General features: G+C 47.7%; 1 protein-coding gene across 2 annotated transcripts in view; it reads left to right on the forward strand.

Moving 5' to 3' along the window:
- The first annotated feature begins 16,165 nt into the window (after window positions 1-16,165).
- The window catches only part of GSK3B (glycogen synthase kinase 3 beta), a 150,180-nt gene continuing 148,008 nt past the window's right edge, over window positions 16,166-18,337 (forward strand). The window contains exon 1 of one of the 2 annotated variants that reach the window (XM_030971629.1): window positions 16,166-17,511. In XM_030971629.1, the coding sequence (XP_030827489.1) occupies window positions 17,424-17,511 (88 nt within the window). In that variant the 5' untranslated portion in view covers window positions 16,166-17,423. The remainder of the gene's footprint in view (window positions 17,512-18,337) is intronic. The other variant, XM_030971638.1, reaches the window with a different exon arrangement.

Genomic DNA, 18,337 nt, shown 5'->3' on the forward strand with positions numbered 1-18,337 from the left:
TGCTGGAATTTGAGGTCGTTGCTTTTCTGTGCAGTGACCAGCAGCCACCACCTGAAAACTGCAAAGCCTGTGGATGCACCTACTAAGAAGACCAAGAGCACTTTGGTTTGTGTCATAAATAGTGTGCCCATCAGGACAGGCAGTGATCATCCCCCTGCATTCAGCACTGCTGAGGTCACAGCTCCAATCTTGTGTTCAGTTTTGGGCCCTTTCCTTGCTGCTGGCTGTTTAGGGGAAGGGTCACATCACAGCCAGGATGAGATCTCTCTCCATGCCTGCTTGGTGAGCCTTGGCAAGAGGAGGAAGGCAAGAAAGCCTTGAGGCTCTTGTGCCACAACCACCTGCCATGGCTCAGTCTGCCTCTGTTACCCCCTCAGCTTGCCACTGCTTAGGAAATAAAAAAATTGATTGTGATTCAGCTGCATAATTTAAAAAAAGAAAAGGGGAAAAAAAGATGAAAAGAGCTTTGTTAGCTATGGCAGAGAGGGATTATGACAGGCTCTCTGGCATGGGAGTGCTCACCACTGGTGTGGAGGTTTCCCCACTGCCTCATGTTGGCATTAGCAGCTGGGATCTCTGGGAACTTCTTGCTCTGATCCTTGATACTGGGTGCAGTTATGAGAAATAATGAGTGTTTGAAAGTACTGCAGGAGAGAAAACCTTCTGGTGTCCTTTGCCTAGAGTAACCAGACCATGCAATCCCTGGACACAGTGGTGCCACATCTGTGTGGAGACCTTCCTGTGGCACAGTGGGGAGCAGAAGTCAGGGGCGCTACAACTCCAAGTAGCCTGTGCTGCAGGTTTTGAGGAGGTGAGGGAGCACCCACGTCTGTACATCACCTCCACAGGTCTGGAAGAAGCTCCAGAAAAGTCTTCCTTGAGTCTGGTGGCCATGAAGGCTGTGGAGAAGTGCTCTCCTCCTGAGCAGCGTTGCTCTCCTGAGCCAAGAAGCCAGGCCTATCTCTTCCCTTGTCTGGTTTTTCAGGGCTGTCCTCTTGGCCTCTGCCTCCAGCTCTGCACTGCTGAATTGCCAGCTGCTGCTGTTACCCCAAGGTCTGTGCTTGCAGCCACTTGTGAGGCACCAAACCCATCAGTATAAGCTGCATCCTGATTGCTGGCCTTGTGCTCGGGCAGAAAGTGCTTGGGGAACTCCATGGAGACAGGGAAAAAATACCATCGAAAGAATTGCGGGTCCTGGCATGGCAGGAGAACTGTGGATGGCTCAGTGGTTGATGTTCACTGCAGGGACTTTCTGCTACGTGACACGGTCGTGCCCTGTGGACCTGATCGATCCCTGCGCTCACCTGGCTGAGCAAATGCAGGGGACACTGCCACATGCTTCCAAGAGTTTCTTTCTCTCATGGAGATTATGTATTGAAGCTGCTGGAGCACATTCACCTTGGAATGTGTACCTCTCAGTGTTTACAGTGGGGTTCCTTGCTTTCACACCCACACCACCACCTTTACCCTGTGTAGAGGTGCACGAAGCTGAGCTGGTTTTCTTCTAACTCAGGCATCCGTAGCTGTGTGCTTTATGCTGCCAGAGCACAACCATTTACGTAAGGTTTGTTGGGGTTTTTTTTGTCCTGGAAGTTCTTGCAGACAGGATGGGTACGAGGGACTTTGTCCTGCCAGGCAGCTAGATAAAGCACTCAGTGATTCAGCATTTATTGCACCCTACACAGATTCCTCTGTTATCATACCAGCAGGAATGTGGGGCTAGAAGGGATCTCCTAGTCATCATCATATTTCCCAGCAATGACAAACAGTGAGTCATAAAGTCCCTCTTGTTAATTTATCACAGTCCATCTTAAGTCATTGGGAATTTTCTTGGCAGGTTATTCAAGAACTTCACTTTGACAGAAGGAAACTTGTTTCTGATCTGCAGCCCACATTTTTTCATAGCCTATTTTTGTCTACTTGTTCTCATGCCAGTGCTATCTTCTAGCTAGTAGCTGTGCTTCCTTCCCTTCTCCAACCTACTCTCTTACATGCCGATGAAGAATGTGGCCTCTTCTTCCCAGGATCCCTGGTCTACTCAGAGAAGAGACTGTCTATTTTTAGTTCCCTCTAGCAGCTCATACCTACCCCTCTTTCAGTCTGCAGGAAGGCTTTGAGGAAGAGCCCTGGTTTTATTGCTACCAGGTCATACCCTTCCCTTGGCAGCCATGTCAGCATGGCTGTATGCACTGTTCCCTGCCTCCAGCAGCACAAGAGGCACAGGGTTCTGGGACAGGATTATGCCCACCTTTGAAAAGAGAGAAGAAACACTCATTAGAAGTTAGGACCTCAGAAAGGCAGGCCAGAAGCAGGAAAAAATCCTGAGGGTCATCAGGAAGCTGACATTTTCTCTGCAAGTCTGCAATGGCCCTGGGGTTCCCAGCACCCATCGGGTCCTAGATTTACCACCAGTATGTTAAAAGTCTCACTGAAGGGCTGTTCATCCCTGATTTCTTTCAACACACCTCCTGCAATTGCTGAGAGATGCACCTCTGCCTGGTGAGTGCAGAAACCATGAAGAGCTTTTATTTCTTGGAGTTTCCCATGGTTTAGAAAATCCATAAAGACCTGGGTTCCTTAGAAAAGCCCCTGGTACCTCTCAAGTGGTTCACAGAAGGGGAAAATGAAAGCACAGCCCTGTGCAGTGTCCTGATGACATGATCCAACATTAGAATAGCATGGATATTTTATTGGAAAAGGTGAATATAATGAGCAAGGCACCCTTCTGGAGTTGTACACAGGCTTCCAGGCAATTACATCTCGTATCTAACCCAAATGAGTCGGGTGATATTTCAAACCAAAGAGAACAGCAGGAATAATATTAGCTGATGCAATCGCACCTTGAATTTACAGCAGTGCTAGGCTGCAAATGCTAGTGCTAGATCCATGAACAGTAGGGTACTCTGCACATGATTACAGCAAATTCAAACCCTGTTTGAAAGCAGCTGGCTTTTGGTTGGGTATTTTTTAACAGTCCCCCAAATAGAGGGGGTGGATAAAGACTTCTTTTCCTCTGACAGGTGAGACTTACATTGATGGTGAACTACACTTTGGCAAGTATCAGCTAATTTCCTTGCTATTACAGCCTTTTTCATGCCAGTAACAAAAACACATTTAGAGCTCTCCTGCTTCTGCAGTCCATTCTTCACAACGCTCCAATGGTGAGGCCTTTTTCCTAGCTCTGCAAATAAGTGATAGGAGCGTGCTGCAGTCTGTGGGGGAGCCAGGCTCTCCCTTCCCTGGAAGCCCAGCATTACTGGGTACCTGCTGTGCCTCAGTACAACACCTTTGGGCTAAATACTCACTGCCTTCTGGAAAAAAGCTCCCAGCCCCCACTGCCTTCAGCCACAGCTGCCTGAGGGTGTCTGAATTGAGCCTTTAAAGCAGACAAACCCAACAACAACAAAGTGTATCCAAGGATGACATGGGGTCTAATTTACTCAAGGAGTCAACAGCCTTGTCTCTTCTACTGGCTGTTATATTCATCTCAGAGAGAAAAACCACGATCTCTTCTGTCACTCACTGGCACCTGGCATTCAGGGAGGTGGCAAGTGCCACCTCCCTGAGTTGCATCAAGATTTCTTCACTATATATTTGCAAAACTGGATCTGAGTATTTCACCAGCAAGGCCTGAGTGACCGGTAGGACCCATGAAAGAACAGGAAAACAGGAGCTGATGCTCCCAGATGGGTCTTTTTTAACTTCCTTAAACAGCAGGTTTTGGATGGCAGTGAAAATCCCAAATGTCCTCTTGAAAAAGTGAGTGAGAGGCCAGAGAAGATGGAGAAGGAGTTCAGACAACAGTCTGGAGTATTAACAGGGGAGACCAATGTTTTTGCTGTTGAGTAGTTGCTATATGTGGGTGGTTTGTTCACAACAGCTGGTTCTAGTGAATTGAATAATATTTCTGTGCGTGCTCATGCATATATTTGTGTCTTTACACAGAGGAAAAACATCCCACTTTCTCAGGATCATCCCACCGTCTGGAAAAATTGGAATTTGACAATCATCAATTAGAAATAGAAAAGAACCCTGCTCTCCATCAGCAAGTATGCAATTTCTACCGTGAGGCAAAGATTTTTCTAGATAATGACAGCATTAGAAACAACCCCACAAGCATGTGAGGTATGTCTGGTAAAGCACTTAAATAAAAAAATCGCCTTGCAGCTTTCCAGTGGGAAAAATGGGTGTCCTGCAACACAATCAGACCCTGGGCTGCAGGGGGCCACACTCCTACAAGGAGAGATGACACCTCTATGCTGGACACAGCAGGGGCCTATTTATTTTACAGAATTGGGCTATCCTCCCCCTGATCTAGACAGCATCAATCTTGCAGCAGCAGCAGCAGCAGGAGGTAGGGTAGGTTTTGCACTGACCATCTACCTTCTGGTACCGCTGGAAATCGAGGAACAATATCGTTTCTAACGTTATTCAGCGGATTTCCAGATCGGTGCCAAGCCCTGTGTGGCCAACAGCTGAGCTACAGAGATTCAGTCTCTCCTTTTACAGGATTATTGTAAAATAATTTCTCTCTCTGACCAGTTTAGGCCGTTCTAATGCACAGTCATAAATGAGACATTGACTTCTAAAGATCTTCCTTCCCTGAGGGTGGCAGATGAAAGAATAGGTCACAGCTTTGTTCTGCCACAACATGCCTGGAAGCGTTGAGAGACACGCTTTCCTCACAGGGAAATTTCCACTGTCTCCTTAAATTTGCAAGTTTGCAACCTACCTGTGGAGTATAAAGGAAATGCTGGACTGACCAAAACAGATGTAAGAAATCTATTTGCTCATGCCATTCAAGCAGCAAGAGCTGTTCTGCTGATGTCTTTGTCTGTGGGAAAGAGCACAATGACTTCCACTTTTGCCATAAACCTTGTGGCTTTTTTTTCCAGCAACATAGTGAGCAAATGCCCAAGACCAGGATAAGAGAAATACCTTTAATAAACCTGAATATCATCTTTGTTAAAAAAAACCTGATCAGTGTAAGGGAAGTTCATGACACTGTGCTGAAAAGGATATTGCTCAGACTAATTCAGCTGCTCAGGCAGATTGTTCCTTTAACACTGCCTATGACTTAAGTCCTCAGTATAATACCACTGTTTTTATGACTCAGCAGTCACCAATTGAATAAATTAATTCAGGGGATGTTCCAGCTAATGACGAGTTTGTCCTGCAGCAAAAAGATCTCCAATGAAGAATAAAATATTAGAGGCCCACAGTATGCAGCAATTAGCAGATTTTGATAATTGGTGAGAATGGAAATGAGAAAAACACAGGTGAAAAAAGTGAAATACTTTATGATTGTATTATCTAACAATTAACATTCCTATGCATAGTGGTGTATAATAGCCTCTGCATATTAAGGCTGCACAGCATTTCCTATAAAAATATCTTGGATTCACTCGCTTATAATTTTCAGAGTGATGAAAAGTTAAAATGAAAGTGATTCAGGACATTACCAAGAAGAATGCTAAAAAAATGCGTTGGTCCCATTTCAAGCATGTCTTAGTTTTTTGTCTGAGACACACCATACAAACAGGAAATCTAGCTTTTATGGATCTTGACAAAAGCTATCCAAACTGGACCACACTTTACGACTTTGAAAAATCATAGACTGCATAGGTCTGTGGAGGCTTATTAGCACTTACTGGACAAAAAGCCATCCTCAAATCATCCGTGGGAAGTCCTGGCTGATTATATTCTGCGTCCTGGCAGCTGCTGGAGCACCTGGGCTGGGCAGAGGTGGTGGCTGAGCCCATCCCACCTGCCAGACACTGCAGTGGGAGGCTGCCCTGAGCTGAGAGCAAAGTGGGGTTTATCTCATGAAGTGATGACCACCACACTGGCTGTGGAGCAGCATGGCAGGAGAAGTGGTTGTGATAGCCAGATGTGGGAGGAAAGAGATAAATCTGTTTGAAGTATCTGCTGCGACTGGGGCTGGAATAGCTGGGGGAGGAGGTGGTGTAAGAGGGAAAGATGGTGTGACTGGGGCAGAGGCAGGAATGGGGGGAGGCTGATTTTCTGAATTAACAATGAACAGCAATGAGAACAGAGAGCAGGATTAAGCCACCAAGGATCCAGGGTTTGGGAGCAGCTGTTGGGAAGAAAAGAAGGTGAGGAAGTAGGGAAAATAGCAAGAGTCAAAAAAAAATGTGTGATGGCAGGACAAGCCAGGGAACTGGGAGGGGGACAGAGTTAGGGTGTGGGCATGACTTGAGGTGTGATTTAATTAGTGGAGGCAAGAGTGGGAAGAGGAAAGACCCTAACTTGACAGTGGTGGGAGAGGGAGCAGAAGAGGTAGCAAAGGAGCTGTTTGCTTTCAAGGGTCTGAAAAAAATAGGATGGGAGAGAACATGGATGGCAAGAAGCAAAAAGCTCCTGGTGGTACAAATCGTTCTCCAGACTTTGGGATGGAACCAAGGCAACCTTAGATTTTTGTCTTATCTGCTCCCAGCATGTGAATCTGAAAGGCAAGTTTCTGGTGCTTCCCCTCCCACTGCCACCCCAACCTTTGTTATTTGGAGAGGTCACAGTCACCTTGGTTTTCTCTGCCAGTCCCTGGAAGAGGTCTTTGTCAGGAGGCTCTTACAGGGGGTGAATGTGCATACCATGGCATCCTTGCTAAGCTGGGTTGGCTTTAAAACCAACTGACCAGGATCCTAAAAAGCAGGACACTGTAGTCTGTGCCAAAATGGCTCTGAAATCAAGCATTCAGAAGTTACAGAAAACTGGAATTAAAACAATGTGCACAAACCTAATTTGGCTTAATTTTGGCATGTATGACTGTGGAAAAGAGGCCTGGAAGGGACCTCAAGGAACCATCTGGAGACTCCAGTCCATCTCTTTCACTCAAGGCAGGAACAATTATTCCTAGATGATTCTTGACAAATGTTTCTCTAATCTTCTTTTGTGAGTCAGACATTAATTACAGGGTCACATATTTTTTTCTTAATGGCATCCTGCCTTAGTGCATAAAATATACTGGGACCATGCTGTGAAGGAGACTGGGAACATAGCTGGAGAAAGGACAGGCTCATGGTTCAGCTTGTGGACTGCTGCCCTGGAGAACTGTCTGTGCTTCAGAGTTCCTGGGTGGTCGTATAAATCTGACTTCTCCCGGGCAGTCATTAATTGTGTTTTCTCCATTTTCTGGGTGCACGGTTTGAAAACACTGACTCTGATTTATTTGTCCATGCTTGGTACCCAGTTTCAATACAGTCTTAGGGCTTTAATTTCACTACCACCACCCAGACTGCCCAGACCTTGTGGCATTCGTTCTCATAGACTGGGAAATAAAACCAAGGTTCTTGTGTGCCATACTCAGCACTGACTCTCATATGTCACTCTTCCCCCACTTCTCATCTGACCCTGCCCTATGCGCTTTGTCAGCTTCCATCTCCCTAGACCTTCCTTACTCTGCTGAAACATGTGTATGGAACCTCACAGTCATGAATGTGATTCCCAGATCCTCTACTTATTTTTTTTTTAATGGACAATTCTTCTGAGTATTTTTTAACTTCGGGTTTCTCCACAACCACCTCATTCTCAGAGGTACATGCATTCAGGGCAATTAATTACACCAATAATTAATTACCTCAGGGAAAAATCAGCAAAACACTCAAGAACCAAGAGCATACAAGACACCAGGAGCTACTGTAGTGGCTCACAGAAGCATCACAGGAATGTGGAGGATGGAAGTGATCTCTGGAGATCATCTGGTTCAACCCCCTCTTATGCAAGGCGGGTCAGCTACACCTGGTTATCCAGGACTGGGTCCAGTCAGGTTTTGTACATTTCCACAGATGGAATCATAGAATGGTTTGAATTGGAAGGAACCTTATAGATTACCTCATTCCAACCCCCCTGCTGTGGCAGGGACACCTCCCACTAGACCAACATGCTCAATGCCCCATCCAACCTGGCCTTGAACACTTCCTCCACAACTTTGGGCAACCTCTTTCAGTGCCTCAACACCCTCACAGTAAGGAATTCGATCATGGTAAAGATGAGACTCCATGACTTCTTCAGATCTCTGATGACTGGCAGAGTAAGAAGATGTTTTCTGGTGTTCCAGTGGAGTTTCATGTTTTAAATAATGCCTATTGCTTCTTGTCCTGTCAGCAGGCACCTATCTCCCTCTCCTTTATTCTCTCCCACTAGATATTTATACACATTGATGAGATTCCTGCTAAGCCTTTTGTTCTCTGGGATGAATAGGATGAACATTCCCAGCTCTCTGTCTTCCCTCACATGAGATGTGCTTCAGTCCCTCAATCATCTTTGTGCCCTTTGCTGGAGTCATTGCAGTAATCCCTGTCTTTCTTGTACTGAGGAGGCCAGAACTGGACACCAGAAAAGGCTGACTAGATTCTAATTCCCCAGATGCTTCTTCAACTCCTGTTGAAGACAGGAGTGGCTTTTGGCTTTCTTCCAAGCCTCAGGAACCTCTCCTGATCAGTATGATCTTTTAAAGAGTCTTTTAAATACATTATCCAGTTTCCTCAGCACTTTTGGGCCCCTTGCTCAGGGGTCTGGGATTGCTAAAGGACACTGTTACCAGTAAGACCTTCCTCCTGGGCTACCTGCTCCTGCTTCCACCTTTTGTGCATTTCCTTTTTATGTCAGGGTTTAGGCATGACCTCTTTGCTCATCCACACATGCCTCCTGCCACCACTGCTTGATTTTCTTCTTGTCAGGATGAACCACTCTTGAGCTTTAAGGAGATGACTAAACAGCTCAACCCTTGGTTTCTAGTTCAAGATCTTGATCCTTATTGTGGCCAGAGCAAGATGTTTCAGAGCATTTTATAAATGTTCCCATACATCCACACTTAGAGAGTGATTTGAATTCAAACAGCACATTTCCAAACAGCACTCTTTACCAAAAAAAGGGACCAGTGTTATCCAGGTTCTTGCCCATCAGTGATATCCTGCATCACTGGCTTTCAGAATCCAGTCAGAAATGTAACTGTCTTCCTGTCACCTCGTGGGAGGCTTCTTACTCCAGAGGCCACTTACCAGGCAGGTCTTTCTGGAGTCCTTCCATGGGTGTAGAGAAGAGACAGGCTCCGCTAGGGGCAGTTTAAAAGCAACCACACTTGGGAATTAGAATCATCTCCTGGAGAAGTGTCTCACCTTCCAGTGACAAGCACAAACTTCTACTTTAAGTGCCTGAAATATACAATAACTGCTTAATTTAAAAATACTCCCTTCTACTGCTTTTGAAAGTGCCGCCTTTCCTGTTAATTGCATTGTGCCCTTGTTCCTGTGCTGTGAGGCAAAGAGAATATCCTTTTGAACTCAGAATGGCATCATCAGCTTGATATGGCTTAAATCCAGTCCAATTAAAAATACATAAATGTGGCACTTCCCTTAAGTCAGATGTCCTGAAATGACTCCTTTATAAAAAGGCGTTGTTAATTCTGCCAGGCCTTTTCTGCTAGCAGACTCTTTTCTTAGGGGTCATTTGTAGTGTCTCCTGCTCCAGTCACGATAACCTGGTTTAAGCTCACCCATTTCCTTTCTGTGTCCTTACATGCCTGCTCATTGTTGCCTGTTGAGTTCAACCTTGCTCACGCTGCTGGCTTGCAGCCTCTGCAGGGTCTGAGAGGAGTGCTCATCCAAGTCTTGCAGAACAGCATGTGAGCAATAGCGCTGGGCTAGATCAGGAGATAAGCTTTGCTGACCATTAGCAAAACAATGGACTGTACGCTCAGTGCTGCTAAATACACAAAATAAACAGGCAGAGGAAAAAAATAGGTTCCTCGTAACAATCACGGTCACAAAATGTTCAGGAGGAAAGGAGATTCTGGAAAAGATTGGTTGGGCTTATTTTTTTAAGGAATGCAATTGTTTCCATTGATTTCTAGGCCTTTTTGGTGCTTTCATGCTACTGGTTTCTTGTTTCCAGCCGGTTAGATCTTGCTGCCTGATCCTGAATCCTGTCTTTTAAAAAGGCTTTTGAATTATGTCTAATAGGCTGAAGCAAAATCAACATGGGTTGTTAGCCTGATCAAATTAGGTGTGCAGAGTGTAAAAGATTTTATGATGTCAAGCAGTCTACAGGGAATTAGGGGAAAGAGCCACGTTTTATGGGAAACACCCAGGACTTGTGTTTTAAAGACATAGCAGAGAGTCTTTGTTCCTGATTCCTGTGTCTACTTTTAAGTTTTGTGTTTGCAGACCCTCTGGTGTGTCCACATATTTGCTAACTTTTTATATTTGATAGCTCAGTTTCAGTGCCATCTTTTCCCAGATGTTTTAGAGATTTGAGAGACAGCTCTCCATTTAAAAACAGCTGTCTCTCAATCTCAGGGCAAGGACAGCTGTTAACACCAGATGTACAATGCAAGATGCAGCAACAATTAGTAACCATTTGCCAGCCAAAGATGAAGGAAGTAGTGTGCAATGGTGATTAGTGAGCAGCCAGGGACAGGGATCATTAAATCAATTAGACTGCTTGGCAAAACCTCAATGAACTAAATGAAAATACTGTTACATTTTTGGCCACTTCATAATTAGCTGTGCATTTTCTCCCAGATTCTGAAGAGAATCACCACTTTTAATTCAGGGCTGCAAATTAGAGACCCCCGATCACAGGCGAGATGTACAACAGTACAAGGTCACTGCTGTAGCTGATGTATGAGCAAGGTTTGATGGCTCTATTCAACCATTTTGCTATGTGTTGTCTTCTGCAGAGCAATCATTTCTCTCTGCAAACATTCTATAGCACAGTTTGCCTTGTGGATATCAAGAATAGCTCTAACCCACCAAGCACTATTGTCCTCTTTCTCCCTCACAGAGCTGGCTGTCCTGGGGAGACCTGTACCCATGCAGTTATTCTCAGCCAGGGTAAAAACAGCTGCAACAGCAAGAGCTGGATGAGCATTTCTCTGCAGTTAAGGATGGTAATTTTGTTCTGCAGAGAGCCTTTCCAGCAAGGACGGCACCCCAGACAGGCTTCACCAGGCTATGGCTGCTTTCTTTGCTTCTTTGGTGGTGCAAATATCTATTCTCAACAGCCTCTTCTCCTCTTGGCACCTTGCAGCATGTGCAATGCTTTCTTTTCAAAAACTAGTTCAATAGGAACTAGCGAATCCTCTTCCTGCTTTTGTGAGAAGGCACAATAAACCTCATCACCCTGGTGCAACATCCCCAGCTGTCTGAAGGAGGAAGTGGAGAAAAATCTCCTTTGTTGGCTGTTGTGCTTCGTTCCTGGTACAACTTCTAGGTCACTGTGATGACTTGGAAAGCCAGCCTGGCTCTTTTCCCCTGCACATGCCTCTTCCATACGTCTACCAAGATCCAGCTAAAGAGTAGACCTAATCCTGGGGCTGTAGTTAGGGCTGTCTGTCCCTCCAGGGTTTTCTCAAAAGAACTGAAGGCCTCGGGAATCAGGCTGGCTTTAGCTGTCTTTACTTTAAAAGTCTCCTCAACAGCCAGTTTGGAAGTTGATTGGGGAAGCAGGGAAATTGTGAGAATGGGGCATTCATGGGGCCTTCCACCAAAACTGTAGTAGAGAGCAAAAGGATGTCAGTCTTGGGCTGCTTGACTGAATCTAACGTGAGACAGAAGAGACCAAAATTTTTTCTAGATTTGAACCCTTTCAGATTCCGTAGGAAATGGGCATAGATGTTGCTTTCCAGACAAGAAGAATCTGGAAGACTTGTCAAAAGTTCATTAGACTGGTAGAGCTCCTCTGGCTCTGGACACTGTTGTTTTCCAGGGTTATCTATGAAGACAGTGTGGTCAGACAAATTCTGGGGCAAAGGCAACTGTCCAACTGAACAAGATGTTCTTCTGGCATGATGGGAAGCCTGATGCTTTTGTCAAGAGCTAGTGGATAAAACCAACCTGAAACGTGTGCAGAACATCAGCAGGGAGAACTTAATTCCACAGAACGATGCATCTGACAGCGTACTGAGTCACTGACGTTTTCCACATGTTGCAAGATTCATGTTGCCATGAACCTGTATTTGGTGTCTCTGCTCATTCACCTCCACTACAAATTGAAATACAGAAGTTGTCTGTAGCTCCTGTTACACTGAACTGTTTGGACCACTCAGCTTTATTGGTTCTGGCAAAATTACCTGGAGTCTTGCAAGGACTGGGAGCACCCACGCACATCCAGATCAGCAAAACATCAGCTGTCCTCTGAAGCAATTGTTGATGATGACATATTTTGTGACAGGAAGTGATTACAACATAGTGGGTTCTCAGGATTAAAAATTTGTGTCCTGCTCAGAAACATACATGCAACTGGTATGTTCTAAACATAGATTCCTTTGGGTTTTGTTCTGAGACAAAAATCAAAACCACTTTTCAGGATTTATTGTTTAATCATTAACGCCTGGGCAATCGGTAAATTTGTTACTGTTACAATCGCTGATTTTCCACTGGAAAAAAAAAGCAAAGTTAAAGTTCAACCATAACTATTGAGTTTGCCCATGCCAATCAAACAAGAGACAAGCCATTATAATGTCTCACTAAATTATTCTCTGGATAATTGCCTTGGCAATATCAAGGAGTTAGATATAAGACTGGTAGATCCATTAATATAATTTAGATTCTTTAGCATAGCAAGGTTCAAAACGGCTTTGAATCATTTAATCCTTATCAGACTAGCAAGAGGTAGGCTTGTCACCATACCTTGTGATGGAATGACCCAGCAAGAGCTGCAAGGTAAGCAAACAGAAAATCTTCCTGCTGATCACTTGAAAAGGAAGCAATGGAGAAAGAAAATAGCAGGAGTTCCTGTGCAGGAACATGTCTCCCAGTTCCTGCTGGAGCAGGCCTATTCAGTGTCTGATTAGAATGGCTGAAGTTTATTGCTGGTATATGAAATGCAAACAAATGAAAACACCTAAACAAGCAAACAAAACCCCTCCCCTACTCTTGTCCTGAGCTCCTTAGAGCTTTGTTCTACCCAGAAGTTGTACCAATTTCCCAATTCACTGCCACCTTATGGCATTTCAGAGAGATAACACCTCAGTAATTTCTCTCAGACACCTCAGGTATTCAGGCAACCTCCCTAGGCACTTGCACATTACAGAGACACAGCAGCTGTAAAACTGCCCTGTGCATCCAGACTTGGAACAATATTGATGCTTGGGATGCTGGGTTATAATAGCTTGTGAAAACTCATCATTAAAATGTCAATTCTATTTATATGTGCAGATTCTAAAGGGAGGTCATTTCATCAGCCAAGGGGCCAAAAATAAATATGGACTTTGCAATGTAGTCAAAAGAGAATCTTTCAGTCTAAAAAAGCAACTAGCTCACCCATGACTCTCACAAATGGTTTTAATTGTCAGTCCATTTTTGAAATTGAGGATGAAAGCTTAATAGATGTCCTTACTGTGTGTTTAGGGTTTTTCTGAGAGTAGTCTTAGTTAAGGAAAGAATCTATGAACAGACTAACTGAAATTGGAGGTGCTTTATGCTTTTCCATCCCCTCAAATACATCACAATTTTCCTTTAAACCACTGTTGTGGTTTCCTGGGGGATGAGGAGATGCTACAACTTGAATGGACAGGCTTTGGAGACTTGGTTGCTTAATTATGAAATGGAAATATGTGTGGGATTGCCAAATATGAAATACTGCAGCTGGGATTTTTGTAATATGCATTCCCCCTGTGGATGGGTAGGCTTGGTATTCAGAAAAGTGTTATTAGTAGCAACCAAGTTGTGGGTTTGATACAGATTACATTGGTATTGAAGAGGAAAAAGGATGATTTTAGAGAATGGCTATACCGGGTAAAGGAGGACAAGCACAAACTTATTTTCATGAAGTAGCCTGTTCTCTGTAAGGAAATGAAGTTGATTTCCCATTTTTATTATCAAGTTGCAGACTCATTACAAAGCTTTAAGGGACATTTTTCAAATGGGCACCATCAGTATAAATTATGCATTGGACTGATTTTTATTTACCACTATCATGAGTAACAGCAAATGCTGAAAAGCAAAGACCTCACCCTCCCCCACCTGCTGTTTTTCAGACTGCCAACTTTTTCAAGAAACAAAGCTTGGCTGTCTCTCCTAAGTCAGTTCTCCTGTTTACGTAGTAATTTGAAAGAACTTTGTCAGAAAATAAGAAAATGTGATTTGTGTTAGCATTTTGATGCCCAAAGCCAGAAAAAATAATGACTGGAATGCCTGGTGGTACATTTCAGGTACAAGAGAGCTGGGCACTGCCTGGTGGCATATTTACTTTGTTGTTTTATGTAAGAATGTTCTTCAGAGAACTAACCCAATCTGTAAGCCTAATTTTTGACAATAGCTCTGCCAAACAGGAGAGAAAATGTCATTTTCACTGTTGGCAGCTCATTGAAAGTGTCTCAGTAACATTTGACACAGTGGTGTTTCAGAGGGGGTTAGGAACAATGAGTACAGAAGGGTGGCTTGGGGTGGCTGCAGTACCACTCCTGTGCTGTGACTCCAGTGTCTCTTAGCCCTGGCTGGGGCACAGCACTCTCACCTGTCAGGCACCCAGCTGTACAGAGGTAGATCCTGAAGAATCAAACCTTAAACAGCCCCATGGCCTTCTTAGTAGGTAAAACCACTCATCATTTATCGGGCAAGAAAAAAGGCTTCCAGCAAGCCAACCACCCCAGGGCGAGCAAAGTGCTGATCAGGACCATTTTGAGAGACTGGGTTTGTTTTTGGCTTTGGAAAACAGCTCTTGTAAAAGATAAAATTCAGCTGCCTTTGGCCAGGTCTTTGTTTGGTCACATAGCAATGGTGTTCCGAACAGGGCTGCAAAAAAAGTAAATCTGGCAATATTTTGCTGCCTTAAAAGAAAACAGCAGTCTTAGTCTCTAACACTGGCAAAATATGTTCCTGCTAGTCCAAGTTATTTTGTTTGTGGTATAAACTATTCTGGCAGGAGCACTTCTTGTTTTTTTTTAATGGCATAAGCAAGTGGTGCTCCGTTTTTGCTGATGTCTGCCGAGTAATTTCACTGAGTTCACAGCAGGCAGCAGTGCTCCAGTGCTGGCTGTGCCAGGGTTGGGAGCTGCTGCCCCCAGGGATGCTCCAGAGCCCTGAACAAGGACCAGTTCTTCCAGAACAGTGCCTGAAACTCTGGCCAGGGCCAAGCTCAATCTACCTACGGTGGTAGTGGGACCTAAATGTGAGGGCATTTAGTGCCTCAATACAAACTGTGTTTCCTGTGAGGAAGCTTTGCTGTTAACAGCTGAGCTGCGAGGACTTTCTATGAGAACCTTCATCTTCTTTTGCCTGCTTGGCGCAGTTTGTGCAGAACGGGCTCACCATCGCTTCATGAACCACATCCACGACTGTTCAGCCTCCCATCTCCTGCTGGGAAGCTGCAGAGGGACTGTTCACAAGGGCTTGTTGTGACCAGGCAAAGGGGATGGCTTCAAACTGGAAGAGAGTAGGGTTAGATTAGATATTCGGAAGAAATTCTTTACATGAGACACTGCAACAGGCTACACGGAGGAGTTGTGAATGGCCCATGCCTGGAAATGTTCAAGGCCAGGTTGGATGGGCTTGGAGCAACCTGGCCTAGTGGAAGGTGTCCCTGCCCGTGGTAGGGCGGTGGGAACTGAAGGATCCTGAAGAACCTTTTCAACCCAAACCGTTCTGTGATTCTATGACAGCACTGCGCGCGTCAGCGCCATTTCCTTCACGGCTCAATGAAGCAGAACCTGTGTGCCTGCCGCGTTTTGGGCACAAACCCCACAGTTTCGAGTTTCCTTTCGCGCTGCCCCAAACACGCTCCCGGCGGGACCGGCCGCGGGGGCGAGCCCGAGGGGCGGTGCCCGGCCACACTGCGCATGCGTACTGCCCTCCCCCGGCCCCCGCCGAGGTGAGCGGCCGTGCCCCGTCGGGAGCGGGCGCGCCCGTGGCCCTGCGCCTCGCGATTGGCTCCCTGCAGGCAGCCTCATCGCCGCCAGCCAATCGCAGCCCGCGGCTGCTCTCCGCCTCGGGCTGCGGTTTGAAGACGTCCCAGGGCTGGGTGACGGAGGCAGCGCGCCTCCCGATTGGCTCTCTCTCCTCGGCTCCACTCGGGTTGGCCCGGCGATGGCCGGAAGAGAGCCCTTCTTTCCATTGGCCGCCCGCCCGCGCTGCTAGGGCGGCGGCGGCGTGCTCCGATTGGGTCTCGGCTTTACTTCGGGGAGAATCGGTCGCGCCCGCGGTGGTTCCGTGATTGGTTCCGGCTAGTTACAGGCAGTCTTGTAACGGCCTCAGGATTGGCCCCGAAAAGGCTCGGGCGTTTCCGTAAAGGCCTCGGGCCGGGGGCTCGCGGGCGCGCCGGGCTCTTCGGCCGGGTATTCACAGACGGCGCTTACGGCTGCTCCGCAGCGTGGGGCGGCGGCGGGCACGGGCGGCTGCGCGGCTTTGGCGCACGCACAGAGCGCAGCGGCGGGAGCCCGGCACGCAGCGGAGGGAGCAGCGGGGACAAAGGACTGATCGGCAGGAACAGGGAGGGGGGCCCGGCGGGAGACTTCAGCCGGGCGGACGAGTCCTATGTGCCTTGGGCGCCTGGGGAAGCAGCAGCAAAAGCGGCGACCGCCGCCAGCACTCTGAAGCCGGGCTGAGGACGAGCAGGGAAACTGCCGCCGTCATGGCCCATGCCGTCGCCGCCGGCCGCCGGCCGCAGTGCAGCGTGCCCTGCCTGAGCCGCCGCCAGCTGCCCGTGCGGGCGCAATGAGCGGCCGCACCGCCTGAGCCGCCGCCGCCTCAGCGCCGCACTGAGCAGCAGCGTCAGCGAGCAGCAAGGCCGCCCGGCCGCCTCACCCCCCCTCCGCGCGCCGCGGATCCCGCCGCCACCACCGGATCCTATTGCGACTCGTTGCCGCATCGCCTCCGCTCGGCGGTGCCCTGAATCCCTCCGCCAGGGAAAAAAATAGTCCCGTTGCCTGCCGCCTCCCTCAGAGGAGAGGGGGAAGGAGAGGAACGGGAAGGGGGGAAGGAAGAGAAAGAAGAAAAAGAAGAAAAGGGGGAAAAAAGAGATAAAGCAAATAAAAGGAGAGAAACGCGGCGGCGGCGGGATCGGAGGAGCCGGGCCGCGAGCCTCCGCCCCATGTGACTGGCGCCCGGGGTGGGGGCAGCGAGGCCCAGCGAACCCCCCTCGCTCGGGAGCGGCGCCGGGGGGAGGCGGCTCTCGGACCCACCGGCGCGGCCGGGAAGGATGGTCGTGTGAGGAGCGGGCGGCGTGAGGAGGAGCAGCAGGAGGCAGGAGAAGAAGAAGCAGCCGCCGGGCGACAGAGACCGAGAGGGGAGGGGGCTTCCCCGGGGGGGGAAGGGGGGTCCCGGCGTTTCATGTGGCGCGTCCCACCCGTCTCCTGCAGCTGAGCGAGCGAGGAAGCGGCAGGCGGGCCCGCCGGGGCGAGGCGGAGGGCGAAGGCAGGAAGAGGAGAGAGGTGATCGCCGTTGGGGCAGAGCGGGAGAGAGACCATGTCCGGGCGGCCCAGGACCACCTCCTTCGCGGAGAGCTGCAAGCCGGTGCAGCAGCCCTCGGCCTTCGGCAGCATGAAAGTCAGCCGTGAGTATCCTGCTCCCCTCGGGTGGGGGGGTGAGGGCCGGAGAGGCTGCCCCCGCCCTTCGCCCAGGCGGGGAGCGGCGAAGGGAGCCTGGCCCCAGCCCCGGCCTCGGCAGCTCCTTTCTCTCCCCTTCCCCCCCCATTAACCTTGAATAGGCGCACGCCGCCGCTCCGTTCGGGGCCTGCTGGACGGAAAATCCCGGTGGGTTTGTCCTCGTCCTTAGCTCCTGGTCGCTGCCAGCGGCCTCTGGCTCATTAAAAAGCCATTTTTCCCCCTTTGTGAAACGGATTGGGAGCACCGTAGTCTGTATTTCCTTTTCATTCCCCCCCTCCTCCCACCGAAAGGAGGAAACGAATTGCGGGCACACAGGTATGACCGTGACATTCACGTTCATTTTGTGTTTTTTTGAGGTTTTTTTTTAAAGCACTCCTGGCTGTTAAGGGGAGAGAGCATGGAAGGTTTTTCCATGCACCCGTAGATCGGGTGTGAGCACCTTTTAGTCCAGCCCATTAAAAAAAAAAAAGGAGGGGGAGGGGAGCTTACAAAAGGTGTCTCTAATATCCTCCAGGCTCTGGTAAAATGCTCAGAAGAAGGCATAGGAAAATACTTATTTTGAAATAACTGCTCCATGGTCTCTCATGTCAAGCTTGGCATTCTTTTTCCAATTTTCTGATCAGAGGAATATTTTTTCAAGAATGAGGCCTGTGCTTTATTCTGCACAGACATGTCAGAAATGCTTAATGTGTGCCCATTCTTCCTATTCTATCTGTTGGGGTTAGCTGGTTTATGTGAATTAGAAATATGAATTAAACCTGAACAAATGTACAC

This window comes from Camarhynchus parvulus, chromosome 1 (assembly GCF_901933205.1).
Source record: "Camarhynchus parvulus chromosome 1, STF_HiC, whole genome shotgun sequence".
NCBI lineage: Eukaryota > Metazoa > Chordata > Aves > Passeriformes > Thraupidae > Camarhynchus > Camarhynchus parvulus.